Source organism: Myotis daubentonii, chromosome 14 (assembly GCF_963259705.1).
Source record: "Myotis daubentonii chromosome 14, mMyoDau2.1, whole genome shotgun sequence".
Classification (NCBI taxonomy): domain Eukaryota; kingdom Metazoa; phylum Chordata; class Mammalia; order Chiroptera; family Vespertilionidae; genus Myotis; species Myotis daubentonii.
In genome coordinates this window covers 31,053,195-31,069,931 of record NC_081853.1, presented here as the reverse complement: position 1 = coordinate 31,069,931, position 16,737 = coordinate 31,053,195, and the positions used below count along the sequence as shown (strand labels likewise).

At 40.3% G+C, this 16,737-nt stretch overlaps 2 protein-coding genes across 2 annotated transcripts in view; one reads left to right on the top strand and one right to left on the bottom strand.

The window, feature by feature from the left end:
• Positions 1 to 9,558, top strand: part of PPP2R3A (protein phosphatase 2 regulatory subunit B''alpha) — a 170,133-nt gene extending 160,575 nt beyond the window's left edge. Inside the window, exon 15 of the mRNA XM_059663871.1 lies at positions 9,534 to 9,558. Coding sequence (XP_059519854.1) covers positions 9,534 to 9,543 — 10 coding nt within the window. The 3' untranslated portion in view covers positions 9,544 to 9,558. The remainder of the gene's footprint in view (positions 1 to 9,533) is intronic.
• Positions 1 to 16,737, bottom strand: part of MSL2 (MSL complex subunit 2) — a 33,893-nt gene that overhangs the window by 4,121 nt on the left and 13,035 nt on the right. The window lies entirely within an intron of this gene.

Sequence of the window (16,737 nt, the reverse complement as noted above, 5' to 3'; positions counted from 1 at the left end):
TTATGCAGTCATTGGTTATGTGCCCTGACCAGGGATCAAACCCACAACCTTTGGTGTATCATGACAATGCTCTAACCAAATGAGCTACCCAGCCAGGGCCCATATTGTTTATTTTGTGTTAGACCAGCGGTTCTAAACCTGCCGGTCATGACCCCTTTGGCAGTTGAACGACCCTTTCACAGGGGTCGCCTAAGACCATCCTGCATATCAGATACTTACATTACGATTCCTAACAGTAGCAACATTACAGTTATGAAGTAGCAACGAAAATAATTTTATGGTTGGGTCACCACATGAGGAGCTGTATTTAAAGGACCAGAAGGTTGAGAACCACTGTGTTAGACAATGAGAAAAAGATATGAGCAAAAGAAACACACCCCCCCACCCTCCCGCCCTCATTAAACATAGTTTGAGGGTACTAATCAGTTAGTACAAAGGCATCTTCACAGAAAGATATAATTTCAAACGATTTCAATACATAAATACTAATCAAAAATTAAGAAAATCAAAATGGAGTTATGAAAAAGAATGATGTCCATTTATTAAAAGCAAAAAAGGAGTACTACTAAGAGGTAATATGCAAATTAACTCTCACGCCCTCACAAGATGGCTGCCTACGACCAGGCCAGCAGGGGGGTTAGTGAGGGACACGACCAAACAACTGAATAAGCAGGCTGCATGGGGCGACCAGGCCAGCAGGGGGGTTAGTGAGGGACGACCAGGTCGGCAGGAGGGAGAAGTTGGGGCAACCAGGCCAGCAAGGCAGGAAGTTGGGGGTGACCAGGCAGGCAGACAGGTGAGCGATTAGGAGCCAGAGGTCCAGGATTGTGATAGAGATGTCCGACTGCCGGTTTAGGCCCGATCCCGATCCTGGGGCTCAGGCCTAAACCGGCAGTCGGACATCCCCCAAGGGGTCCCGGACTGGAGAGGGTATAGTCTGGGCTGAGGGGAACCCACACACACACGAATTTTGTGCAACAGGCCTCTAGTATAAAAGTAAAAGTGATCCCCCAGACTTGCTATCACTCGCAAATTACAAATGGCCTATTTATATGAGCCAGAAAGGGAAAAACAAAATAGTAACTGCTCCTTGGTTCCCAATTCAGGACAAATGGTTAGTAATTAACTCACAGCAGCACGTGTTTTCTCATACACATTCCATAATTTAAGACTCAGGTATGAAAAAGAAGGTACTTCCAGCTATAGCCAAGTGTAATCAGCAAGTCCTCTAACTTAGAAGCAACTAGAATCAAAGAGGATGTATGGTAGCCAAAACAATTTTGAAAAAGAACAAAAAGTTGGAGGACTTAAACTACCAAATTTCCAAAATTTCCATAAAGCTACAAACATCAAGATAATCAAAAGGACAGGCATATAACTCAAAGGAACAGACCAGAGAGTCCAAATCAGTTGACATTTGTGGTCAACTGATTTGTGTGACAAGAGTACCCAGATAACTCAATAGAGAAAAGTGAGTATTTTCAACATAATATGTAAGACAATTTGGTATCCGGGTTTGATTCCGGTCAAGGGCACATACCTTGGTTGCAGGCTCCTCCCCAGCCCAGGCCCTGGTGGGAGCTAGTGCAGAAGGCAACCAATTGATGTGTTTCTCTCACATCGTTGTTTCTCTCTGTCTTTCCCTCTCTCTTCCATTCCCCCTAAAAATCAATGGAAAAATATCCTCGGGTGAGGATTAACAACAACAACAAAAAGTAAAAACTAATGGCATACTGCTATACACCTTTTAGAACAGATAAATTCAAAATGACAAATAATACCAAGAGCTGGCAAAGATGTGGACAAACTAGAACCTTTCTATATTATCAGTGTGAATGTAAAAGGGTAAATCATACTGGAAAACAACTGGTAATTTTTTTTAAAGTTAAACATACATTTACCATACAAACCAGCAATTCTACTTCTAAGAACCTACTCAAAGGTAAATGAAAGTATATTTCCATGTAAAGAGATGTATGTGAATATGCATAGTAGCATTATTCATAATAGACAAAAACTGGAAATAATCCAAATGTCCATCAGCTAGTGAGTACATAAATAAAATGTAGTATATTCATACAATAGAATACTGTTTAACAATTAAAAAAAAACAACTATTGGAACATCCCAAAATATGATGAACTTCAAAAACATGCTAAGTGAAAGAAGCCCGATGCCAAATACGTCATTGTATTATCCCATTTATATAAAATGTCTACAAATGGCAGAAAAGGAGAAATAGTGGCTGCCTAAGGCTAGCAGTGTGAGCAGGGATTAATTGCAAATGGGCACAATGGTACTTTTTGGAGGTAATGAAAATGTTCTTACGTAATGGTGTTGGAGGTGATGAAAATGTTCTCATATCATGGTGTTGGTTAAGCAGTAAGTCAAGGCCCCAGTAGTTGGAATTTCTTAGAATATCCTTCACTTAATCTAAGGAAGGGCATATATACTAGTACATATGCACTTAAAAAAATATTATCTGCCCTAGCTGGTGTGGCTCAGATGATTGATCATTGTCCCGTGTACCAAAAGGATCCAGGGTTCAATTCCCAGTCAGGGCACATGCCCAGGTTGCAGGTTTGGTCCCCCAGGGTGGGTATGGGAGGCAGCCAATCAATGTTTCTCTCTCAGATTAATGTTTCTCTCTCTCTCTCTCTCTCTCTCTCCCCCCCCACCCCTCTCCCTTCCTTTCTCCCTAAAAAATCAATAAAGCCAGGCAGTGTGGCTCTGTGGTTGAGCGTTGACCCATGAACCAAGAGGTCTCTAGTTTGATTCCTGTTCAGGGCGCATGCCCAGGTTGCGGGCTCCAACCCCAGTACGGGGCATGCAGGAGGCAGCTTATCAATGCTTCTCTCTCATCATTGATGTGTCTCTCTCTCCCTCTCCTTCCTCTCTGAAATCAATAAAAATGTTGTTTTTTTAAATCAGTAAGAACATTTTTTAAAACTGGGTAGGAGAAATTAAACAAAGTGAAGTGAACAGGGATGACTCAACTATAGCGTTTTAAAGAAAATCCTTCAAAATCAAAAACAAAATGAAACAATTGTAATTTTACATCAAATTGATACAACCAGTCAGATATTAACTTCTTTAAATAACTTCATAACACAGAATATTAACTCTAAACCTCTTATCCTCTTTTGTTTGTTTTCAGTAATTACATTGTTGGTGGCAGTGCTGATAGTTATATTAAGGGGAATGTGGGGAGACAGAAGAGGGTAAAGGGGGAATAAATGGTGAGGAAAGGAGATGACTAGGTGGTGAATACACAGTACAATATATAGATGATGTATTATAGAAGTGTACATTTGAGCCCTAACCTGTTTGGCTCAATGGATAGAGCGCCGGCCTGCGGACTCAAGGGTCCCAGGTTCGATTCTGGTCAAGGGCATGTACCTTGGTTGCGGGCACATACCCAGTAGGTGGTGTGCAGAAGGCGGCTGATTGATGTTTCTCTCTCATCGATGTTTCTAACTCTCTATCCCTCTCCCTTCCTCTCTGTAAAAAGCCAATGAAATATATTTTTTAAAAAAGAAGTGTACACTTTAATTTCAGTAAAGAAAATAATTTCAGTAAAGTAAAAATTGATAAAAATGGTTTAAAGAATTAAACTATCTCAATGGCTTCATTTTGGCACTCGACAAAAATGCATTATATAATTCTAACCTAAATGGCATATATACACAAAAAGAATATTTACCAGCCAACAAAACACTGTATTTATTTGCCACCACCCCCCCTCCAGAATTCCTCCTTTTGGTAATGCTTCTATTACAGCAACAGGATTGCCTAATCAAAAACCTCAAATCAGGCCCTGGCCAGATAGCTTAGTTGGTTAGAACATCATCCCAATATACCAAAGTTTCAGGTTCAATCCTCAGTCAGGGCACATACAAGAATCAAACAATGAATGCATAAATAAGTAGAACAAATATCTCCGTCTCTCCCTCTTCTCCCTCCCTTCTTCGCTCTCTTTAAAATCAGTAATAATTTTTTTACAACAGCAAAAACTTCAAATCATGTAACTAATTTTATATAAACCTTATTTGTTGTTAATGAAATGACACTTGAGGATCAGGAAAAATTAACCAAGACTCACAAGAACATCATTCTGAAATGCCACGTTCAGAAAGGAAAAAATACACACAGACAGGTCATTAATGATTAAAAGCAATATAATAACATTTCTCCAAGAAGCATTCTTGGAAACTAGAATGCTAAATAGTCAGGAAATTCACAAGAAGACTCAAATCTAATGATATTTAGATATATGGACTATATGAAAAAGCATCTGGAAAAGAAAAAAAATCTCTGTAATAATACCTCAACCAGTTTTACCAAAATAATGAAAGAGAAAAGTAGAAATAATATATACTCCAGCACAGCCATTGTTGTAGCTCAGGGGTTGAGCATCGCCCAATGAACTAGGAGGTCATGGTTCAATTCCAGGTGAGGGCACATGCCCAGGTTGCAGGCTCAATCCCAGTACGGGGCATGCAGGAGGCAACTGATCAAATGATTCTGTTTCTCTCTCTCTCTCCCTCTTTCCCTTCCTCTCTGAAATCAATAAAAATGTTTTTTTTTAAAAAAACAGTATAGACCCCAACAGCTGTAAAATATGTGGCATCCTATAGAAAACAGGAAGCAGTTTTCTGCTTTTGCTGATAATGCAAGCAACATGAAACAGAAGAGGTCTCATAAAAGATACATTTCAGCCCTAAGGGATTTGGCTCAGTGGATAGAGTGTCGGCCTGCGGGCTGAAAGGTCCCAGGTTCGATTCCAGTCAAGGGCATGTACCTGGGTTGCGGGCATATCCCCAGTGGGAGATGTGCAGGAGGCAGCTGATCGATGTTTCTCTCTCATCGATGTTTCTAACTCTCTATCCCTCTCCCTTCCTCTCTGTAAAAAAATCAGTAAAATATATTTTTTAAAAAAAGATACATTTCAACATACTAAACTCAGTAAAATATGCTTTCCATCACAGCCTACGTTTGCTTCCCAACAAATGAACTCACATCAGAAATAATTAGAAAATAAAAAGCTGCCAGAAACTCATATTGAAGCTCTAATGCAAAAGGAGGAAAAGAGTGACAAAGCTTCACAAATATAATTATACTAGAGGCCTGGTGCACAAAAATTTGTGCACTGGCAGGGGGTGGGGAGGGTGGGGGGTGTCCCTCAGCCGGACCTGTGCCCTCTCACAGTCTGGGACCCCTCGGGAGATAACCACCTGCTGGCTTAGGCCGGCTCCCCAGGGGCAGATGGCAGGCCCGGATCCCGCGCTGGGTCACAGATGGCAGGCCCTCTGCCGCGCCGCCCCACCCCACTGCCCACCACACACAGCAGGCCCGGCGGGCGGTGGAGCGGGGCAGGTGGATCGCACACAGACTGCAGGCCCAGCAGGCGGTGGGGTGGGGCGGGCCGCCAGGCCACGCACATGGACAGCAGGCCCTGTGGGCGGCAAGGCGGGCAAGGGCGCGGGGCAGGCAGATCGCACACGGACTGCAGGTCCGGAGGGCAGCGGGGCGGGCCACACACACAGGTTGCAGGCCCCACCGGCCGCTGGGCCGCACACCCGGACGACAGGCTGGAGGCTTCTGGGGTCGCACAGGGGCGCCTGGATGGCGGCTCGCGCTAGCGGCTGACGCTGTCCCGCCCTGTCGGCAGTATGCAAATTAGCCGCCATCTTTGTTGGCAGTTAATTTGCATATTGTGCTGATTAGCCTATGGAAGGTGTGGCGAAGGTACAGTCAATTACCATGTTTGTCTATTATTAGATAGGATTCCATGAGATATTCTTAAAATCATTACCAAAGGGGGGGGGGAGACTTAAAAAATAGTACTAACTAGTTATCATAAGATATTTGGAAAAGTAGAGTTCTTAAATAGGAAGTTTTCTGGGTTCACTTATGTTATTGATTCTAACACCAATTTCCTCAGCAACTGCTATTAAAATAATGTACTTTTGCCAGCTATTCCTTTCCAAATGGCCCAGGTAACTTTATTGGCCACCTAAGTATATCTAATAGTCAAATATACAGAAAGAAATTTAAAATAAGAAAGAGGGGGGTGGCCTTATTAATAGTAAAAAGAATTGTTACCAACCAAATCACATTGCTCTGAAGTTCTTTGATACAGGACAGGATGGTAGCTTAACACATTGTTTGCAGGTAGTTTTTATCGCGCACTAACAGGTGCGGTGGGCCATTTTTGCTAATTTTTTGCACAAATGGCAACGTTCAATAAAATTACAATAACTTTAGTTTACGTACGCATTCTACCGCTAGTCTATAAAAAACATATTAATACATGTCCCGTGCTCTACTACCAGTCAACGTAAAACGTATAAATACGTTTTCCGCATACAATGTATTAAGCAATGACAAAACATTTGATTGAATGATGACAAGTTGCATACTCAATCTTGGAAAGGCACTCTCAAATGTTGCAGACAGAATATCTTCAGAAATATAGTATTGTATTCTACTAGGCAAATACTTTCTGCAACGTAAGGGCAAGACTTTTTTTATAAAAACTCAATCTAGCCATATTTGTTTCAAATATACTTCAGATGTTTCCATTCTTTATAGTTATGACCAAGAAAAGAAAAAAAATCTTGTCACTATTTTAAATTTTCTCAAGTTAAGAAAGTCAATAAAAGCGTGAGCCTGATCTCAAACAGGGTTTGGAGATTGGGGGATAACCTTTAATTTACAAAAGGTAATAAACATGAAACAGCAGAAACACTAACAATGAATAAGGAGAAAGACCTTTGTTCAACATGTTTGAGTAGGTATTCTTTTTGTTCTATCCCAAAGCATGTCCTGATGATGATTTTTTTCTGAGTTTTTGGCACTATACAATTAATCATTTTCTTTCATATTACATGATTCTAATCTTTCAACATTTACCTGAACATTTCTCATAAACATGAAAAGCTAGAAGATGTTAAACCCTTTAAAGTGTAGCAAATCTGTTACAAATCAAAAGAAAATTTAAAGTTCATCAGTGGTGAAAGTTAGCACTTAAACTCTTAGGAGAGAGGTTAGTGTGCTGAAAGTTTATCAAGGGGGTAAGGAAAGGGCAGAGGAAGAACTAGTTAGGCTGGGATATAATCACAAAAAAAGGCTTCAGATGACCCCATAGGGATCTCTGAAGCTAGGTTAGGATGGCTCTTACAGGGTTCTCCTATGTTGAGCAAGTGAGTCAGGACTTCAATGGCCTAGTCTTTGGACGCAGGCTACTCCCAGGAAGGGGATATGAGCTCGAGTGAGTGACTCTCTTCAGCCAAAGCAAATTTCCAGGGAGGTCTGACAGCTCCAGCAACTCTCCCAGTAACCAAGGAAATAAAGTCCTTTAGTATTGTAGTGGGGGTTTTGGGTGGTGCATACATGGCATTCACTATAATCAGTAATTCTGTAACAGTCCAAATCTGATAAATTTTGAGTTAAAAAAAAGTAATAATGATATACCTTTAAAAGGGACTTGACCCTCTATTTCTTAAAGCTATAAAGCGACTAAATATTCAGGTTCTTTCCAGCTCTAAGTGATGATTGTAAAATTTTATGACAATATCTATAAATAATGTATCAAAAGTCTTGCATTTGGATATCATTAACTGTTGAGGTGATAGGTATAACAGAGTTCTATTTTGTATGTTGAAAGTTTCTATAAGTTACAAAATAAAATCCAATTGCATATTTCCACTTACCCCATATTTTATGCCTTCAAATTTACCAGAAGCTGTATGTATTTATATATTCTCTCTCTCCCCACCTCTCATCCTACTCCCCCCTCCCCCACCACACACACATGCTTTTCTTCTTCCCTTCAAGATAGCCTCCCCCCTCCACTGTTCTGGCTCCCATCTTCCCTCTCTAGATATCCATCTAAATTTACTCACTCTTAATTCTACTTCAAACTTCCTTTCCTATAGCAACTTCCTCTCCAGTTATTCATATGCTAAAGTAACTTCACTAGAATCAATCTATGCTAATAAAGGGTAATATGCTAATTAGAACGGACGTCTTCCCGACTACCTGGATATCCTTCCTGATAAAGCCGGGCCCGGGACAAGTTGCCCGCCCCGCGGCCCCCAGTGCCAATGGCCTGGGAGAAGGACAAGCTGCCCACCCTGCAGTCCCAGGCACCAGCGCCTACAGCTGTGGCCCGGGAGAGGGACAAGCCACCCGCCTCACGGTCCCAGGCACCAGTGCCTGTGGCTACAGCCAGGGAGAGGGAGAAGTTGCTCACCCACGGTCCCCTGCAGCTGCAGCCAGCCTGGGCAAAGCTTGTCCGGGTCCCAGGTGCCTACAGCCAGCCAGAGAGAGGGAAGCCCCGGTCCTGGGTGCCTGTGGCTGGCCAGAGGAGGGAATCCTGGATCCCAGGTGCAGGGCCAGGGCAGAGGTGGCTAGGGACAATGAGGCAGGCGGAGGTGGTTAGGGGCAATCAGTCAGGCAGGCAGGCAGGCGAACGGTTTGTAGCCAGCGATCCTGGATTGTGAGAGGCATGTCTAACTGCCGGTTTAGGCCCGATCCACTGAGGGGTCCCAGAGTGGAGAGGGTGCGGGCCGGGCTGAGGGACTCCCACCGCCCTGTGCACAAATTTCTTGCACCGGGCCTCTAGTCTTATAATAGAACGCAAAATTGCTAATCCCAGACCAAAGGACAGTTCTGGTTGATCATTCTTTCTTGAAATGCTCTCTTCCCTTTTCTCCTAACACTACTGTCTCCTCCAACTCCTTTTCTTCTGTCCTCTCCTTAATTTCAGTATTCCCATGTTTCTTCTGTATTAAGATGTATCCTTCTTACTCCATTCCAGTATTCCATAGTAATCTTTACTGGGTCACAGATCCCTTTGAGAATCTGGTACACATAAGCACAGAATTGTACACAGAATCTCATAGGTATCATCAACCTTTTCCCCTTATGAAGCAGAGATATGATAATACCCCCAAAACTGCTCTACACTCTCCTTCCACAGTGATTTGCCAATAAAGTTGGTTTTGTTGCCACTTATAAATGGTATCTTCCAAATCTTTATCTCTAGCTCAAATCTTTCCTGAGTTTAGAACCACATATATGTCTACCAGAAATCTCATCTCTCCTTTGATAACACAGACAACTCAAGCTCAACATGAATTATCTCCTCTAAAACTTCTTTCTAATACAACCCTAATTCTCAGTGGATGCTGACAGTGTCATCCACTCAGAAATCAAGCCAGATTATCTTGATACCATCCAGACTCTTCTCTTCACCCACATTCCACATCCAGTTTCCAGAGTCTCACTGCACACAGCCTCTAAGTCTGCCTATTCCACCTTCAGGCTTTATCCCCATGACTGACTACTCCTGCCTTTACTGAACCCTCATTTACTTCTTAGCCTGAATAATCCAAGAATTTTCAAGCTTAACTTCCTGCCTTAACTTCACCTGCTCCAATCAGTCCATCTTCCACACTACCACCAAGTGACCTTTCTAAAACACAAGTTTGATTGTATCTTTCTTCTTTTCTAAACCCTTTATAAAGGCACAACTAAAAACTGTCAAAAACAAAACCTTCAGATTAAAAATAGTGGCAGAGTAAGTGGATGCTGCGTGGACATGCTCCCAGGAACAAACTGGTATTACAACTAAAATACAGAAAAACTTCCTGAATAATCAACGGAAAACTCGCAGGAGAGAACCCTGACACCCGAGGACCGAAAGTGGAGACCACATAGAGACTGTTTTTCTTGAAATATTAAAAAATAAATAATAAAAAATATAATCTGACAAAACAAACAAAAACCTTCAGTCTTTAAAATCAAAAGTTTTTAGGATAACATATAAGGCCAGAATTGACTCCCATCAAACTCCCCACCCAATTATTTAGTGCCATTAAACTTTCTTCACAAACTCTATTTTCCACTGTCATCTGCCACTGACCATTCCAAAAACATGCAATGCTTACTCATTCCTCTGTGATTTGCTTTTCCTGAAATGTTCTTCTTCCTTCCTGGCATAGTCAGCTATTTATTCTTTAAGAATCAACTCAAATATGACCTCCAAGAGGAAGCCCTCCTTAATTCCTGCCCCTAAGTTTGTTCAAAGAGCACTATGAACATTCTCCTATACTGTCACCATTCACTTACTCAAGGCCAGAAAGTTATTTATCTCTGTATCTTTAAACCAGTGTTGGCACTTACACCAGCACTTAATACAAGTGTAAATGAATGAATCATAAAAAGCACATTAGAATTGAGAGTGACCTTGGAAAACAACTTGCTCCAAGGCATCATTTAAATCAAGAGGGACATTCATAAATTACATAGCTAGTTACTAGCACTGAGAAATGGAAGCTGAGTATTCTTTCTAGTTATCCGACACTGTCCCTAACTCTGCTATTAAATCCATAGCATCCACCGATTTTAGCTTCTTTCCACTTATCAAAAAGAATGATTATTGAAATTGGGCCACAGCCGAAGCAATAATAAACCACAAGATTTGTAAAACTTTTGGGAGGAAGAAGAAACAGAAATGGGTACTGGCAATAATGGATAGTGAGTGGAGCAGGAAGAGTGAGAGGAAATGGAGGATGGATGCTCAATAGTTTTGTGAGGTCAGGAAATCTTTACTCCACAGAAACTGAACCTGCAAAAGAGGCCTGCCTGGATTCTCTACACACCAGTTTTTTAAAGTTTATCTTAAATATTTCAATTGAGCGTGTATACTATAGCATTGTACTATCTTCTTTGTAAAGAAAGTCCAACAAAAAAAGCTCAACCTATATACCAGACTAAGAATTTACAGCATCAGAAATCTTAACTAAAGACTGTCTGTGTACCTATTAAAGATATGTGTATATATGTATAATATATGTGTAAAATAAATACGTACATACTAAACACATATGATTAGAATGAGCTCATTTTCCAAAGTGATGTCACTTTAGTTAGCATTACTTATTCATCTTTTAAAAAATACGGTTTTATTGATTTCATAGAGAAAAGGGGAAAGGGAGAGTGAGAGATAGAAACATCAATGATGAGAGAGAATCATTGATCAGCTGACTCCAGAAAGCCCCCTCCTGGGAATTGAACCTGCAACCAGGGCATCTGCCCTCACCTCCTGGTTCATGGGTCGACACTCAACCACTGAGCCACACCAGCCAAGCTATTTATTCACCTTATTGCTATGAGTTTTTTCTAGTTGTAGCAATAAACTGATGCTGATCAACCCCAATATATACATATACCCTATTCCTGTAGTGATTATACTGAATCTGAGTCATAATCCATTCAGCCTAGATTCAGTCTCTAATAGCAATATCAAGGCACATATAGAGAATAGGAAAATAAACTTCTTCTACTGATGTCAAAAGCCTGAAATAGGGCCTAAATAATAATCCTTCCATAGTCCAATACACTGGATCTAAATATTCCCATTCTCCACTTTTTCCAAAAGAAGAGTTAATTATTTAGGCTATCTTCATTTAAGAAAACATTTCTCTAGAAGTTTTCTTATACATTTAGGTGCACCTATACTGGGTGCAAATATGTTTACCAGGGTTATATCCTCTTGTTAGATCGATCCCTTCAGTATTATATAGTGACCTTATGTAATGATCTCTCTTGTGATGGCCTTTATTTTAAAGTCTATTTTGTCAGATATGAGTATTGCTACTCCAGCTTTTTTTTTCTTTTCCATTTGCATGGAAAAAAAATTTTCCATCCCTTCACTTTCATTGTTTGTGTCTTTTGTTTTGAGGTAGGTCTCTTGTAGAAAACATATAGTTGGGTCATGTTTTGTATCCATTCAGCTCCCCTACGCCTTTTGATTGGAGCACTGAATCCACTTACATTTAGGGTTATCATTGAGAGGTATTTATTTATAGCCATTTTAATTCTGTATGGCTAGCTTTCTCTCTGTTTCTTTTTCTCAGCAATCCTTTTAGCATTTCTTATAATGCTGGCTTGATGGTGATGAACTCCTTTGCCTTATTTTGTCTGGGAAGCTCTTTATTTGACCATCTATTTTGAATGATAGCCTTGCTGGATATAGTAATCTTGGTCTCAGATCCTTGCTTTCCATTACCTTGGCTTAAATACTTCATGCCGTTCCCTTCTGGCCTGTAGTTTCTGATGAGAAATCAGGTGTCAGCCTTACGGGAGTTCCTTTGTAGGTTAACAGTTTTCTTTTCTCTTGCTACCTTTAAGATTCTCACTTTGTCTTTAATTTTTGGCATTTTAATTGTGATGTGTCTGGGAATGAGTCTGTTTTAGGTTCTTCTTGTTTGGGGTTCTCTGTGCCTCCTGAACTTGTGTGTCTTTTTCCTTTATCAGGTTAGGGAAGTTTTCTGCCATTATTTCTTCAAACACCTTCTCTATTCCTTTGTCCCTTTCTGCCTCTTCTGACACACCTGCTATTCTAATATTGTTACGTTTCATATTGTCCCACAGCTCCCTTAAGCTGTCCTTCTGTTTTTTTAATTGTTTTTTAAACTTTTTGGTTCTCTGAGTGATATTTTCAACTGTCTTCTAATTCACTGATTTGAGCCTCAGCTTCCCCTAATCTGCTGTGTAATCCTTCCAATGTGTTCTTTATTTGTGTTCATTCTTTATTTCAGACTGTTCTTTTTTCATAGTTACTATATCTTTTTTCATACTGTTGAGCACTTTTACCATCATTACTCTGAACTCTGTTTTAGATAAATTTCTTGTCTCTGCTTTATTTATCTCTTCTTCTGGAGAATTCTCTAGTTCTTTCATTTGGGGGTTGTCTCCTCATTTTGGTTCTCTGGGTTTGTGACTATGTACTATTAGGTAGGTCCTCTACACCTCTCAATCTCTAGTGCAGAGCAGTGTTAAAGGCTGTTTCTGACAAATTGGATCAGGGAAAGACTCAAAGCCTCCAGAGACCACCTCTGTCTACAGACTAGTACAGTGATTCTCACCCTTGGCTGCACATTAGAATCACCTGGGAATCTTTAAAATCCTGATTTCTGGGCCTCATCCTCCAGAAATTCTGTTTCTTTGTTACTAATGTTGTCGCCCCACCCCATAACAAAGAAACAGAATTTCCGGAGGATGAGGCCCAGAAATCAGGATTTAAAAAAGATTCCTAGATGATTTTAATGTGCAGCCAAGGTTGAGAACCACTGGCCTAAAGGCTAATTGTTTCTTTTAATCTCTTAAGTGGCCTCAGGACAAGGTGTTTTCCAATAGGGTGTGTGGACTATGTTCCGCCCAGGCAAGGCAAATGTCTATGTGGGAAAGATGTCCTCTGCTGCATGAGGGAATGACTCAGCCCAGGAAACTTGGGGTGTCTGCCTTCTGAGCTCTACCCCCCGAATCCCCAATCCTGGGTTCTGCTCTCACAGCTCCAGTCCACTTCACCCTCCCTCTGCCAGAGCACAAGGTGGGTGGCTCCTCAGGGAATTTTTGTGCATTGGCCCTTCAAGAGGGTGCCCAAACTCCTTGCAGACAGCACCCCACTGCTTTTCACAGCTAGATGTTATATGGGTACCCTCCTCAGATTTGGTGTTCTCTGCTGGGGAGCCCAGCTTGGGGATTAGATCCCAGAGTTCTCAGTGACCATCCCCCCCACACACACAGCTGAGATCTCTCTCTGGGACTTCAGTTGCTGTCTTTGGGCACCCGGCCAGCCCTTTTTCGCCTCCGCCCCTCCTACCAGTCTCTATATGGTCTCCACCTTCAGTCCTTGGGTATCAGGGTTCTCTCCCGTGAGTTTTCCGTTGATTATTCAGGAAGCCTTTCCATATTTCAGTTGTAATTCCAGCTTGTTCCTGCAGCATCCACCTACTCTGCCGCCATTTATAATCTCCCTGGTAGTTTTCCTCAATCACTTAAGTAAATAATTTCTGGAGTTCAGCTGTATGCCAAGCACTATGCTAAACTGCCACTGTCATTTAACACGGGATTCTCCAACCTTTTTTATAGCTTGAATACCAGAACCAAAATTACAGTCCAAAGTTTTCAAACAATAGTATCTCCTAGATACATATACACATGAAAATAATCTAGGTTCAGCTAAGAACAAAAATGACAACACCACAAAAATATCGTATGTGTCACCAAATGGGCACAAATGAAATAACAGTTTTTGGACAATTAAAACTTTTCTCTTTTTTTGCCAAAACCGGTTTGGCTCAGTGGATGGGGCGTCGGCCTGCGGACTGAGGGGTCCCAGGTTCGATTCCGGTCAAGGGCATGTGCCTGGGTTGCGGGCACATCCCCGGTGGGAGATGTGCAGGAGGCAGCTGATCGATGTTTCTCTCTCATCGATGTTTCTGACTCTCTATCCCTCTCTCTTCCTCTCTGTAAAAAATCAATAGAATACATATAAAAAAAAAAAAAACTTTTCTTTTTAAGCTTGTTTTTAGTCTTGCAGAACCTGTGCCCAATAGTTTTTTGCAGGCATATGTTGAAGTCTAAACCTCTTTAAAATGTTTTGATTTGGCAAAATTCATTATTATGAGTACTTCTATAATAATAACTTCAAGTCAAAGAAAAATGAATTTTAAATGAAAAAACCCTCCTAAGAAGACAGCACCATTTTCCTTCTGGTAGGGTTTCATAACCCTGGTCTGTTTTTCTTTTTTAAATTTTTGATTGAGCAGCCCTTAGAATATACTCCTTTAAACTTCCACACAAGTTTATTAATAGTAAACCAAAAAGCAAATACATGTCTCAAAAAATCCAACAGATCCAAATGACAAATTAAGGTTTCAAAGAAATTTATTAGTTCTCTAAATATTTAAGCAGCTATATCCCAGACCACCATTGTGCTTTAATCACCTGGATTCCAAAACCAACAAACTGTTTTCTTTAAAATATCTAGCACATTGCCCTAGCCGGTTTGGCTCACTGGATAGAGCGTCAGCCTGGGGACTGAAGGGTCCCGGGTTCGATTCCGGTAAAGGGCATGTGCCTTGGTTGCAGGCACATCCCCAGTGGGGTGTGTGCAGGAAGCAGCTTGTCGATGCTTCTCTCTCCCATCGATGTTTCTAGCTCTGTAACCCTCTCCCTTCCTCTCTGTAAAAAATCAATAAAATATATTTTAAAAAATAAAATAAAATATCTAGCACAAATAATCATAACAGGAAAACATGCATTTTAATAAAAACTGAGAATATGATAGATCTGCATTAATCACAAAAAATAGTGATACACAGATTATTTTGACCACTTAACCAAATAATTATTTTTTTAAGTTCATTACATCACTTTAACTACACTGCCATTTAACATGGGATTCTCCAACCCATGTTAGAGACCAATCATTAACTAAATATGTATGCCAGGGGAGTGGAGTGAAGAATGAGGGGGGGAAAAAAAAGACAAAAATCTGTTTCCAGTTGGGAAAAGGAATACAACTAGTTTGCTGAAAAATGAAAATCAGTGAACACTGCAACTTTAAAAGTATGAATGTTACTCAAGCCAACTGTTTATTGAACATCCTAATGGCTAACCTTTAGAGTTTCTTTAACTTTTATGTCTTTGGTTAACCTAAAACTATGAAAATTACTTCCTGATACTCTCAGTGATATCAATTGTTTATAAAAGGTAAGTTTCTCCAGTCAACTACCATTAGAAACTAAAAAACCAAACACTTGCCCTAACCCGTTTTTCTCAGTGATTAGAGTGTCGGCCCTCAGACTGGAGGGTCTTGGGTTTGATTCCAGTAATGGGCATGTACCTTGGTTGCAGGCTTGATCCCCAGCCCTAGTCAGGCTGGGTGCGGGAAGCAATCAATTGATATGTCTCTCTCACATCAATGTTTCTCCCTTCCACTCTCACTAAAAATCAATGAGGAGAAAAAAAAAATATCCTCGGGCAAGGATTAACCAAAAAGTAAAAAACAAATAAAAGATTAAAAAACAACAAACACTCACCACAGATTATTAAATGAATTATATATACCACTGAGACCACAACAAATTCATAAACTCATCATGCCTCATTTCATATACTAATAAGAATTAAAAGAGAATGCCAGGCATCATTCTTCTTAATAATTATGTAGGGTAGCCCTTCATAAAGTGTTTTGTGGTTACAGAGCATTTATGTAATATTTTATTATTTTCATACTTTCACAAAGCAATGATAGTCTCATTAAAATATTACCAATAAGATAATACAGGCTTGTAAATTAGGTACAATTACCTTGATATATAGCTGAGCATTCAAACATTTAATCACATCAAAATAAATCTAAATACAAATTTCCCAAACTGGTGTTCCACTGAACCAGAAAGCATTTACAGGTTTGCTTTAATACACTCTTGGAGAGTCATCTCAAAATATCAGTGTCTTAAAACTGAACACTACAGCTGTCAAGAAACTTGCTTAATATGGCATTACTTAAATTTATTGGCACACTTTTTTTTTAACTGTACTTATTAACCTCACAGTAGGAATATTCCAAGACAGCTATTCCTTTAAACAGTCACTATTCTCATCCATGGGTTAGTATTAGAATCATCTAGGTGGCCTACTCCAAAAATGACTCAATGTCTGAAGATCTGGCCCAAGAATGTTTATTAAGATTAAATAAAATTTAAAATGTCACAGCACTGGTGGCTGCTGTATGGGACAGCATAGGTTTAGAATATAACCTGACTCTGTTTCCAAACAAAAGAGAATAATCAAATTTACTCTCCCACCTGAAACAACCAAAAAACTGGACAAAACAATTGTTTTCAGATATTGAGCAACAGAAAGCACAGAACA